This window comes from Sesamum indicum, linkage group LG2 (assembly GCF_000512975.1).
Source record: "Sesamum indicum cultivar Zhongzhi No. 13 linkage group LG2, S_indicum_v1.0, whole genome shotgun sequence".
Classification (NCBI taxonomy): Eukaryota; Viridiplantae; Streptophyta; class Magnoliopsida; order Lamiales; family Pedaliaceae; genus Sesamum; species Sesamum indicum.
The window spans coordinates 10,140,467-10,154,204 of NC_026146.1; the positions used below are offsets into that span (position 1 = coordinate 10,140,467).

Sequence of the window (13,738 nt, forward strand, 5' to 3'; positions counted from 1 at the left end):
TCTCGATTTTTTTAAAGGAAAAAACTGTCTTTTGGTCATGCCAAATATTATACGAATATTATTTAAAAATGATACATTGTCGATCATATATTGTATGAAATTAATGTATAATAGTATAAGAGTGTGCCAGTTGTCACCTACCATTCCCACTACGTTAATGTTATGCGATTTTGGTTGCTTCTCACCTACTTCCTTCCAATTGTATCGACACCCACCTCTTATCTACTCACTTTTTGCTTCATAATGAAATACCTTCTCTCACCAACCCTAAGATTTTCGCCATTCTTGAATTGTGATTTTATCACAAAAAGTACATAAAAGCTCGTCTTAACTCGACTCGACCTGAGTTAATTCAGCTCCCGTTGTAAAATTACAATAGAGCTCGTTATAAAGACAAGCGAGAAAGAGATGAAAAATTACACAAAAACAATAAGACGTTATATAATTATACATTGGTGCAAAATCAACATCGTGTCGTTAGAACCATCTTGCCGGTTCATAGGAAGATTACACAGTTACTATACCTAGCATTGTCTCGATCATTATTGTATATATCGTACATACTTTTATGTATATAAAGAAGAAGAAGAAACGAAAAAATCCATGGATAAACTAGCTGAAAGAATCAAAACCGGCTAATATTATGACACAGGGACTTCCTTTGTCGGGGTGGCAACTTAAGGCAGGTAGTCGCTGCACATTGCCTCCTCCGGCACTTCATACAGTGAACGTCATCGTCTCAACAAGTAGAGCTTCTAGTGATTTTAATGCCCACGACGGTTTTATTTCCCAACCGGGAGGAGCTATTACCATACGTCACGCAAGTACCTTCCGCTCATTTGCAGATTCTTCACCATGCTCTCGGCTTTGGAGCTGTCTAGAGATCCCTGAAATACGATAACGGAATTAGGTTAGGCCCGATATGGATTTTACCATCCGTCAACAATTTAGGCAAAATTTGCTTTAATCGGACTTTCTACTAATCAGACAAGTGTAGTTCAGTGACTGTGTACCTAGGCCGTACTAGGGGTTCCCATTTTGACCCCCTAAATAACACAGTTGGGACCATAAATTTCAAGAAAGAGAAAAGGGGTCCCCCTCAAATACGATTGTTTCTTCTTAATAAATGAGCAATCACCATCATGCACCACAACAACCAAAAAGGAATGGACAATCAGAGGACACCGCAAAATGGTGGGGAGGGTTCGAGAAGGTTTATGCAATTTTGACAACCACAAAAAGGATGTGAAGATGGTTCCACCAAGAAAACAGTGGAGTACCACGAAAAGGAAACACGTGCATCTAACAAGAGAAGAACCGTTGTAGATTTTTTTGGGGGGGCTTCAAGATACAAACCTGTTCTTGCACAATGGTGTGGAGAGTTCGGTGGACATCACGTGCCATGCCTTTGGCATCACCACACACGTACACGTAGCCTCCCTCAGAGATCATATTCCACACTTCTGAAGCCTGTTATTTTTCACCAGATGTTATTTAGATATCTATATCCACCAGCAATAAATATATAATAAAATTGTCACCGAGATATCAATAGTAAACTTAGTAGGAGAAAACTTGAGTTGAGAAAACGGTTCCATACCTTCTGAGCCATCTTGTGCTGCACGTATTCCTTAGTTGGCCCCTCGCGTGAGAATGCAAGAACAAGCTCGGAAATCACTCCAGCTTTGACAAAGTTATTCAACTCGTCTTGGTAAATGAAGTCCTGCAGAATGCAGCAAGTTAATTCCAAATCTTAAAATTGAGACAAATTTTAAGACATTTATGGAAATTCTCCATGACTTACTGACCATTTTACTGTTCCTGCATCCAAAGAATAATATGGCAGGGCCGAGTTCAGCACCAGATTCCTTAAGAGCTAACCTTTCCTGTAATATAACAGGAAATTGCTGCATTACTCTCGGAGAGAAATCGAATAAGGAGCAAGTATGTGCAAATATGAATGCTGTTACACAAACCTGAAGGAAACCCCTAAACGGAGCCAGACCGGTTCCAGGGCCAATCATTATTATTGGTACTTTAGGATCAGCAGGGAGTCTGAAGTTAGAGGTCCTAACAAAAATTGGTGCCGAGCTGCAGTCGAGGCTTTCCTCCGAGGGCACAGCATTCTGGTAATAGGCAGAGAGTGTTAAAGTTACATTAAGTGGACCTGATTGCTCTATACTATGATGAGTGATAAAGAGATGTGGGAAATGATTATTCTTTCATCAATGCATAAGTTTCATAGATCTACCAACAAATAATTTGCACTATCCCAGCAAATGTAATTGAAAACTTTAACCACGAATAAGTACCTTCATCCATGTGGAGCAGACACCCTTGTGGATCCGTCCTGTGGGCGTTTTCTCATACACCAAGGCACAAGTGACATGGATTCTTGATGGGGCAATCCTGGGAGAACAATAGAAATGATGAGCACTTTCCATTATGAAGCAAAAAATTCTCATTCATTGGCATTTTCCATTATGGAAGCATTGCTGAAAGAAGAACTACTCCAAATGTAGTTGGTACAGCAACTTTAGCTCAATTCCAAACAGTTCTCTCAAAAAAACAGCAAAAAGAAAAGGGAGATGAATACTCACTTTGGGGAGGATGAGATGGAATAAAATCTGGGCTGTAGGCGAGGAGCAACTGCTGCAAAGAAAACGCCAAGAGGTGGCTTGGCTGATGGGAATTCAGCCATGACCTCAAGAAGACTTCTCTGACCTGCAACTACATACTGTGCATATTCGTCCTGAAATACAGCAAATATACAGGTAAGAAGAACGGAAACCAGCCATTTCAGGAATTGAAGATAAAATTCTAACGTGCAAAGAAAAAAACTGAAGGCGTCCAAACCTTTCCAGCAGGGGAAGCAAGGTGTCTGAGCCGATCTGCTTCATTTGGATCAGAAGCATAAGCCGCCAATGCAATCAAAGCAGACTGGAAAAATAGATGGAAAATTGCCCCTTAATTCTTTGTTGCATACAAAGACAATTCAGTGAACAATCACAATTATGAAGGGATTCAGAATACCTTTTTGGGAGCATTCAAAAGATCTGCATAACGAGTTAGCGCGGTCCTCAAAGTGCAAGGAGGGAAGGGAGGTGACAAGGAGCTTCCACCGAGTGGAGTGCCGTCCTCTTTATCACTGTGCAGTGAGAAGTATGTTTGTGGAGGCAGATTAAGTAACCTTTCTGCTTCCTCCACAGTTTCTATCAAATTCTCACAGTAAACACCAACATGGTCCCCTGTTTCATACCTGAGAAATAGAAGATGAATTTAGTAAATGACATGCTTCTTCCATCTGCCACGAGTTCAAAGTCAGAATCAGTTTCTAGTGCAGCATGCTAAACAAACTAGAAACTTACGCTAATCCAGTGCCAGATATGTCAAATTCCAAGTGCGTGCAAGAACGATCAGATGCAGGAGTGTGAAGCTCTTTCTTCACAGCAACATTTACCCTTCAAGGAAAAAGCAAACAAACATTAGTTAAAGGGGAAAGGCCTGCCTGCTTCCATATTATACAAGAACAACCCAAAAAGAAATCGGAAAGACAGGAACGTTCAGTACCTGCAGGGATGCTGAGCATCATATACCGCATGGCCATTGGCATGACCATTGGCTGAGCTCTTGTCCAAGATTGAATCATCTACCTGGTCATAGAAAACAACACGATATTCCAAAACTGCAGCAGTGTATGGAGTAGTAACACTTGCATCATCCTCGTTGCGAAGCAATTTATCCAACTCAGGCCACACTAGCTCGCGCCTGTATTACCATATCAAACAAAATATTTTTACGCAATCATATGATAATTTAGAAAAGAAAAAAAAAACTCAACCACTGGAAGAATGGTTCTTAGTCTCAGTACCATGCGGTAAAGTCATCTTCAATGCATTGATCATCATCTCCAAGACCCACTGGGACAAGCCGCTGTCCACCTGAAATTAGGTTTTGCACAGGTAAGGTTACGGAAACCAATAGAGACCAGGGCCATGAAAGATCAACCATACAAAATTCCGCTTATATGTAATAGACCATCATCCAATTTCATGTTTACGATCAATCCAAGACATAGTAATATCAAGTTTACAGTGGGCAGAAATAATCTTTTGATAGAAAAAACCCAACAGCCGATCAGATGTAAAGGACTTCTTAATTCAACAACCATCTAGTTAAGTAGAAAGAAACTGTGTAACCAAAAAAGTGTGAAGAGTTGTAAGAGAATCAAAAGAGTAACAGCAGCGCAACTGAAAAGAGATATACATTAAGAAACATTCAAGAACTATGATCATAAGCACCTGAGAAAAGTGCAACTATTTTTCAGCATGGAAGGGAAACATAATTGTCTGAATACAACACTAGCACAGCACATACCATAGGGGACCATTTATACCAATTGTTAGAAAGAAATACTGAAAATTTCTCAAAAATAATTCAGCATACCTTGCTCAGCAAAAATTTTGTCCACCACTATTGCAATCTGCAATCAAACAAGCAAAATTTAAAACAAAGAACACATAAGTACAAAACCGAATATCAACTGCCACATCCTCGCAAACACGACAGTACAGATAAAGCCACAGACCTTGTTGAAATGTTCATATTGTCTGTTCCCAAGACCAAAGACACCATACTGGAGATTCTTAAGCCAGTCTCCTCTATCTTTCTCCTGCAACGCAAAAATCATAAAAATTAACACCAAAATAATCTCAACCTAGTGAGAAATCCAAGAAAGATTAACCATTATTTTAAATAGTTTACCTCTGTAAACCATTTGTAGAACCTTGCGGCATTGTCGGTAGGCTCACCATCTCCATATCTGCACCAACCAACCCTCAACCAACTCAATAAATGGACAAAAGAATATTATTTTTAACATATGATGTGGCACACCTATACACCAAGAAAGTATATAATTGTGCAATTAAGAGACGGTTAGAAGTTAAAAACAAAGGAACTTACGTGGCCAAGAAGAAGAATGCTAAAGTCTCCTTCTTCATCTTCTCCTCATACTCTTCATCATCAGCAGCATAATCATCCTATAGCGGATCAAGAAAGACCATCAAGAACACCTGAAGAAGTAAATCTGCAAGTCCAAGACTGTCTCTATAACCAGAAGCAGTAAAACTTACCAAGTCAACTACTTTAAACTTGGCCTGCTGATATCTTGCTTTAGCTTCCTCAGCGAGTGCCTAAACAACAAGAAATTATTTATTGATTTAGAATAGAAAAAGAGATTATCACTGCTGAAAGGTGCCGGCCCATGAAACACAATCAATAACAAAATCTCCCTTCATGATTAGCAATTTTTATGATATGATTTGAGGCATTTATGCCTGTATCCAATGATTAACTAGACCATTCTTGTAATTTTGAATTCAGATTCAACAACTACTATGAATCTTATATTTCAAGAAATGTCCTTATCAACTTACTTGAAAATTTCAATGATCCCCCTTCTTAGGGGGGAATTCCAATGTTAATCAATTTTTCTTTTCGCTTATTTGCCTTCAAATTCTTCAATAAAAAGTAAAAACACTTTTTTCACCTTAGCAAAGCCTTCAGCAGTGCCGGTCTGTGTCCCAAAAAAGATGGTAACTTTCTTCCTCCCATCATCAACTTCCTCCGGCTCCGCCGGCGCCTTGGCGACCACCAGCTTCGGCGGCTCCACCACCTTCTTTTTCGCCGATCCGGCCGCGCGCCGCCATATCAGCACCACAACACAGCCTATGAGCACAGCGAGGGATGTGGTGAGTATCATCATGAGGTCCTTGTTCTCCAACAGCATCGCCATCACCGCAGGCGGCGCCGCCTCCGAGGACCCGTTCAATTTGTCGAGTTTCACTCCTTTAAAGATCGCAGCCATCAAATCGAACGGGGAAAGCTTCTCAGAAGTGGTTTCCATGTCTTACGAACTGGGTCGGAGCTAGTTTTCCAAACAAAAACAGCGAATTACGAATCAACCGAACAAAGAATTCAGCCCTTCGCTTTCTTCAGAGTCTCTCCCTCAACGCGGGATTGGGCGTTCGCACGAAGCTAGACGAACTTCGTTGAGAGAACTTAGGTGGGTTAGGAGAGACTCTGACTTCTACGGAATGAGAGAAAGGCGTCGCGCGGAGTTTATATGGAGAGTAGAGAGAGAAAGAGGAGAGAGAGGGAGGGAGCAGCGAAGCAATACAAACGCCTACCAAACCAGACTGGTCAACCCACCTAACACTACTTAACCCTGGTTAGATTTTACAAATTATAATTTTTTTTCCTTTTTTCCCCCTGATTTTAACCAGTCAATTATTCCTCCACTTAAACACTAAAATATACTTATAATGTCTTAGTCTAATAATTACGATTAATATCGAGACCTTATAATCAAGTTTAAAATTATGAACTCGACTCAAATTCAAATATATTAGTATTTATAATTTATTTATCATTTAGTGTTGTATCGATTAAATCACGATTTATTATAATTTATTTTTTATTATTTTTAATATATTAATTAAATCTATAAAAACATTAAAAAAAAAATACCAAAGGGTACCTGTCGGAAAATCAGTCAGATTCTAGGACGTGTATTGTTCTGAAAAATCAAATATGCTCGTGCTTGTTTTGTCTAATCATTAAAAGTTAAGATCAATTTTTATTTTATAAAATTGGTGAATCTATTGACTCATTCAATATATGGTGTACGTATTGGATCAAATAATTAAAATCTAATTAGTTATGCATGCAACTACAATTGAATAAATAAAATAAATTATTCAATACTCGACTGTAATTTATCGATAAAAGCTTGTATGAGTTGAATTCATTGACCTGAACTAATTGCTTACTTGATAAATCTTTTTTCTGGTTGGAATTCGATCCGACTAGCGTAAAAAAATAAAACATATATTTGAAAATATTAAATTATTCAAATTTGGTTAGTGTTTGATTCAATTAAAGTTTATTTAAGCTCGATTCTATCAATAACAGAACCAGCTTCAGACGCAGTTTTGCAAGATTGATAATAATTTAAATGAACTCGAACAATAATGTGTTTGATGTGTCTTCGTTTATTTATAGCCGTGCACGTAATACATTACAATTTAATAAATTTATTTTTAGATTAATTACAATTACATTCTTTAAATTTGACATAATTATAAATATTCTCTTAATGCTTGAAAAATTACCAATACGTATCCGTTATGTTTCCATTCATTTCTTTTTGAACCGACCAAAATTACCAATATAATTTTAACTATTTTTCAATTTTTTTGTATTTTTTATGGACTAAGTAGATAATTTGTGTTTATAATTTTTTAAAAAAAATTTATCCGCATCGTCTGATTTTTTTAGAATTTTTTATTTTAAAATATATATATATCAAGAGCAAAGTTGACAATTTCAGCCCTCCATTCAAAAATTTTATCCAACATCATATGGATATTTGTAACTTTTTAAATAAAAAGAGGATATCTATAATTATGTCGAACCTCATGAGAGCTCGATGTAACTTACACCTCTTTTTATTGAAGGAATTTGTAGGCATTCTTTCCTTTTCTTTCATTAATTCTTCAATATTATATTAGTATATGTGACACGCTCAAATATGTATGTTCAATTAATTTTAAATTTTGAAAAATAATTATTTTTTAAAAAATATATATTAATTGGATAATCTAAAAAATATAAAAAAGTTAGGAGAAAATAATTGAAAAGCAGTGAGAGAAGAAAAGGATATATGTGTAAGTTGAGAAGACTGAAAAATATAGATTAATAAAATAATTTTTTAAAAAATAAAAAATAACAAATCAAAAAATTAAAGACATAAACATAATATTTTTCAATTATATAAAAGAATGGATCGTGTTATGATTTTATTTTTTTATATAAAGCCTTTTATTTTTTAAATGAAAAATAGTGAACTATTATTTTTTTATTTTTAATAAATCGATTACAATCATCAATATCAAATATTTAAATCTAACAATTATCGACAATTACAAGAATCATATACTAATTATCAATATCAAATAACTATATTTAATCAACACATACTATTAAAATAGAATTACACCTATTATTAAAATAAAATAACATCATATACATTAATTGGGTCCGAATCTATAATCTTAAAATTATAAAATCCCAATTCACCGATTAAAATAGGCATCATCCACGTAACATTTATTTCATTGGATATATATATATATATATATAAACAATTATAATATTTTAAATTTTATACTAAATAAAAGTTTAAAAAATTCACATGCAAGTCATGACTCATGATTCAATTGATTATTGGTCCTCCATAAATATTTAAAAAATATTTGCGATCAATAAATAATTATAAATGAATGAATGGTAATGAGCTATATGTATACAAACAAAAAATTGAATTTCATACATACAACAAGAAATAATATTTATGGGGTAAATTACAACATAATTTTTTAAAATTTGATGTAATTACGAATTTCTCTTTATTGTTTAAAAAATTACAAAATATCCTCCTAATGTTAAATGAAATTATCTTCGATGGATTTCTGAATTTATCAATTTTACTCTTATTGTATTTTTAATTTTTAATAAATAATTAAAACTGCTATAAAAAAGTCAGACGAAATGGATGAAAATTATTAAAAATAAAAGTTTATCCACTTAGCCCATAAAAAAATATAAAGAATATTTAAAAAAATTATTATTATTATAATTCATAGTCCGCAAGGACATTTTAATCAGTTTACCACAAAAATGGATGGAAACCTAATAGTGATTAACATCATTGAACTAATTGTTAGACAGCCATTAAAATTAGGGAAGTATTGATAATTTTTCAAACAATAAGAGAATATTTATAATTATATCAAATCTCATGAGATATCGTTGTAATTTACCTTTATTTATACGAAGAACTAGTTTATTATGTAGTTAATTAGAATCAACTCCCTTTATAAACAAGAGAGAGAGAGAGAGAGAGAGTATTTTGTGGAGATAGAGAGAGAAATAGAGATAAATAAGTGTGTATATTTGAATTTATTTTTGAAAATATAAGTATTGCTTGTTTGATATTGTGTTTTGGTGGACAAAAAATTACTATATATTTTCATTCGTGTATGTTGTATATATATAGATATATATATATATATATATACGATAAAATACAACTGCCTCTCATGAGATTTGACATAATTACAAATACACATCGTTGTTTGAAAAATGACAAATATCCCCCTCAAATGAAAAATAATAATGTAGCCCCTAGACAGTGAAGTGGATATTACTATTTTACCCTTATTGAATTTTTTTTGAGAAAATAAAAAAAGTATCTAAAAAATAAAAATTTGAGGATGGGTAAAATAAATAATCTAGATAAAATATTAGTTCATATAATTTTTTAGAAAATTAAAAAATATATATAATTATAATTTATAATTCAAAAGGGCATTTTGGTCAGTTCATTACAAAAGTTAGATGAAAACCTAACGGAATGGGCTCGTTATTAGATGGATGTTAAAATCAGGGAGGTATTTGTAATCTTTCGAACAACGAGGAGGTACTTATGATTATACCAAACCTCAGAGGAGGTAGTTGTAATTTATCTTATATATATGTATACATATAAGTATTGTATGTTTAATATTATATTTTGAAAAGGTAAAAGTCACTACTCATTGTCAAATCATGTCTTTTTGTATATATTTATGTATCTAAGTGTGTGTGTGTGTGTACTTATGTCAAATGAGAGAAAAACACCAGGATATGGTGTTTTTATATGAGGACAAACATTGAGCATATTTTGGCGCATTTCGAAGATGACTTGAAAATGAAATCAAACATAAATTCTTTTTTTTTTCCCCAACAAAATGGAAAGACATGGTGACACCCTACAAACCCTCTTATGATCATAATATATGCGTTGCATGCTAATAGCTAACTTATTGTCGTTAATAACCATTCATGATTGTGTCTGCACCACATGCGCCAACTAAGGTGATAATTGGTCTATTGTCGCTAATAGTCAATAATTAATGATGTGGGAATCAAAACACAAGTCATGACGTACGTTCAGAATCTTTGCCATGGATCTGAATCCACATCATGGGTGTGGCAACGTTTAATCTTAACGACTATGCCACAATGATTCGTGGTTGCAATAGTATATAATTATTACAATCTTCAAATTCGTTGGGAATTCTAACTCAAATCGAGTTTAATCGAACCTAAATCAATTATATGGTAAGTAACAATATACTTACCGTGTGCATAATGTACACCTCAAGAAAAGTGTTTACATAAAAAGTGTATTTGATTTGGTCAAACATAGTTTAGGTAAGAATTTTTATTTGCATGAAAAAACTTAATCCAAATCAGATTTGATCGAACATGAACTAATTATTATATTGTATATGAATATTTAATTAATTATTACTGACATAAATATTAAAGTTAAATCTAAATAAAAATAAAAATGAAGCATAAATTCATATTTGAACTTAGAAAATAAACCTCAGCAATCAAATTTTCAAATGAGAAACTCTTTGAATTTTGAATTCATTATTTTAATAACAATAACAAACACGACTTCAGTATAATAATAATAATAATACATAATAATAATAATAATAATAAAATAAATACACGATTACATCACTGTTATTGGAAGTAGCATTCTCTCCCATTCATTGGCTTTGACTAAATCACCCTCGAGTTTGGAAACGGAGTTGCACTTAACCATGGTAAACGAGGTATGGGTGGTGCTAAATTAAGGCATAATTGGGGTCCTGAAATCTCCAAAATGCCCTTCTATGTCTTCTACTCAACAGGAATATATTTAAGTGAAAAATGCCCTCGTGCGTCGCGTGTGATCGTGCACTCCCTGGATCAATCGGCCCACTCATATTCGACCACCTGTCCGGCTAAAATGTTTTCTTGGCCACCTATTTAACCTTTTTCCCCAATTTGATTGAGATTTGTTGTTTCCCCGCCACACAAAATATTCATGGAGGTAATTTTATCAAACATAAACATTATACATATACACACTAATAAACAATTAAATTGAGCATACGATGCTTAATTCAATCGATGAAGTTGATACCTTATAACTGTTAGATTATCTAATCGTACCCCATCGACATGTAATTATTGTTCTATTTATCTGTGTACTTTAATAATAATTATTGATTATTTATATTTAATGTAATAATTAAATATCGATTGTTATATATTGAAATAATGATGTAATTATAATTAATATACTTGAACAAAAGTTGTATTGGCTATATAATGAATGTGTTGTTGTTTTTGTATCGGATGAAAATGCCGAAAATAAGTAATATTATATATATATATATATACATACAAATAAAGAAAAAAAACCTAAGATTGTCGACGGGACATGCAATTACTCGTCGTGTTGGAACTAGTATTCGATTTTGCTGGAATTTCATAGTTTGATAAGACACACATAAGTTTCCCGACTACTACTAACATGGAATGGAAGCAGGTGCATTCAACACGACTCTACGTCTTTTTTTCTATGAAGCATATCTTTAAAATAAAATTATAAAATTTCAATCAAAATAAATAATAATTTGTGCAGTTTGCTTCCGATTATGAAGGGTGAGTACACGACCCTTCACAGTATCTAATCTCACTTACACTAACGAGGGCATATACCATTCGCTGAACTTTTTGTCTGAGCTGATAATATTGAATGTGTTGTTATTACTCCACATCGAAAAATATAGAAAAAGTACTGAAGTATATGTTAACATGTTATAAAGTCTAATAACAATGCATTTTGTAGGAAATTATAATTGAGATCAAGTTGATCGAATCTAAATCAATTATATGGTAAATATAATATATTCGCGTGTGATTGATATACAATTTAAAAAAAATAAGTATTATACTTATTTTATGATTAATTTAATTTATTTAAATCTAATTTTGGTAAGAATTTTTCCGCATTGCATCGTGCATGTTAGGGTTTTTGTTTTATGTACTTGCGCGATGTCATGTCAAAAAGACAACGAATCAATTAATTGATGGGATATAAATACACACACTCACTTTCGTGCTAGCATGTACTTTTTTCCTCAAATTTAGAGGACATCAAATCCAGCTAGGGATACTCCAATGCTATTTCTCTTTTAAAAAATGAAGAAAATATAAAAATATATATTTTTTTGGGGTAAAATATACGTTATCTCTTAGAACTAGTCGTCATGTAATATATATGTATAAACTAACAAATGTAATATTTACCCCTAAACTAATAAATGTAATACTGACCCCCTTGTTGGACAAAAACGCCCCTTATATCTTAAACAATTATATTTTTTTTCAATATATTTTGGTATTTTGCACGTTGAATCATCACCAAATTACTTTTTAATTAATTTTTTTTTAATAAGTGAAGAATTTAAATTGAGAGTGTGTTTGGTTAGAATGAAAAGTGGGAGTATAGAAGTGGAAGTAAAAATAAATGTATAAGAGATAATTTGGTGTCTGGTTAGGAGGAAGAGATAGATGTGAAGTAAAACTCAATGTATATGAAACCCTTTCGGAGTCCATTTTTGTTTTCGTCTAAAATTGCCAAAAAGACCAAATATATATATATATATATATATAATATTTTTATTTGTATATGCTCTATTGCGCATATATAATTTATCTCCAAATCTTTTTCTTCTTTTCCCTGATAATACCGTACATAATTGTCATATAAAAGATAACAAAATCGCTGAAAACTAATACATGGAATTCAACAATCATGCAAACAATCTTATTAGTAATTTTTATTTCATTTAAACTACACAGTTTAGAATAAATGAACAATACTCATTTTAATAAATATTTTTATTCATAAAAGTATTCTTATTCTTATTTGATAAATATTTTTATTAATAAGGTTTCTAAAATTTTGATATACTAAAATTATATTAATATAATATTAATTTATTTATTTATTAATACAAAATAAAGGAAGAGCTATTTAGTAAAATTACAAAAATTGGTCTTTTCTTCTTAATCTGTTTTCCTCGTATCAAACAAGGAAAATCATTTCATAACAAACAATTTGAAGAAAAACTATTATACTTTTCCTCCCCCTTTCACCTCCCCTCCTCCTTGCACTTCCATGTTTCTCTCATTTGAACCAAACGAACTCTAAAGGTGGAATCTACATTAATATATATATATAGTAGATATACAATAAATATAATATAACCAACAACTCGTATATGCTTCCTAAAAGAAATTGACAAATATATATGCTTAACTAAAAGTTAAGTATTTTTAGAAAAAATAAATAAATATATTTTATTTATATATTTTTAAAAAAATATATTCAAGAAATCAATATGTAATTACTCATTTTTATCTAAAAAAATAAATAGTTAATAACTTAATTTTATTACCAAATTAATAAAATATTTTCTGAAATATTTCTTTTGTAATTACTTAATTTTTAGTTTGTAAAAAAAAATTGATCTATTTAACTCATTAATTGTATTTTACTTTAAGAACGTGTTAATTAAACTTAAAATGCAAAATTTTCAGCAAAAAGAAAAAAAAATTCTATGAACTAAATATATATATATATAAGGGCAATATTGTTTAAAGATTTAATTTTAGGGGGAAAGTGTTACATTTATTAGTTTAATGAGATAAATATTTAATAATGAATAATTCAAGGGAGGCATATGAAATTAGTCATGCTCACGATGTGGGTGAAAGAGTG

General features: G+C 32.2%; 1 protein-coding gene across 1 annotated transcript; it reads right to left on the bottom strand.

The window, feature by feature from the left end:
• Positions 411-6,169, bottom strand: LOC105155693 (NADPH--cytochrome P450 reductase-like). Its single transcript, XM_011071613.2, has 18 exons — positions 5,552-6,169; positions 5,136-5,195; positions 4,966-5,042; positions 4,765-4,822; positions 4,589-4,672; positions 4,447-4,483; positions 3,872-3,941; positions 3,571-3,768; positions 3,369-3,461; positions 3,034-3,259; positions 2,857-2,940; positions 2,601-2,752; positions 2,313-2,409; positions 1,977-2,126; positions 1,809-1,886; positions 1,601-1,723; positions 1,357-1,470; positions 411-887 (listed from the first exon to the last, which is right to left on the bottom strand). The coding sequence occupies exons 1-18, from the start codon at positions 5,906-5,908 to the stop codon at positions 807-809; spliced, it is 2,139 nt and encodes a 712-aa protein (XP_011069915.1). The 5' UTR covers positions 5,909-6,169; the 3' UTR covers positions 411-806.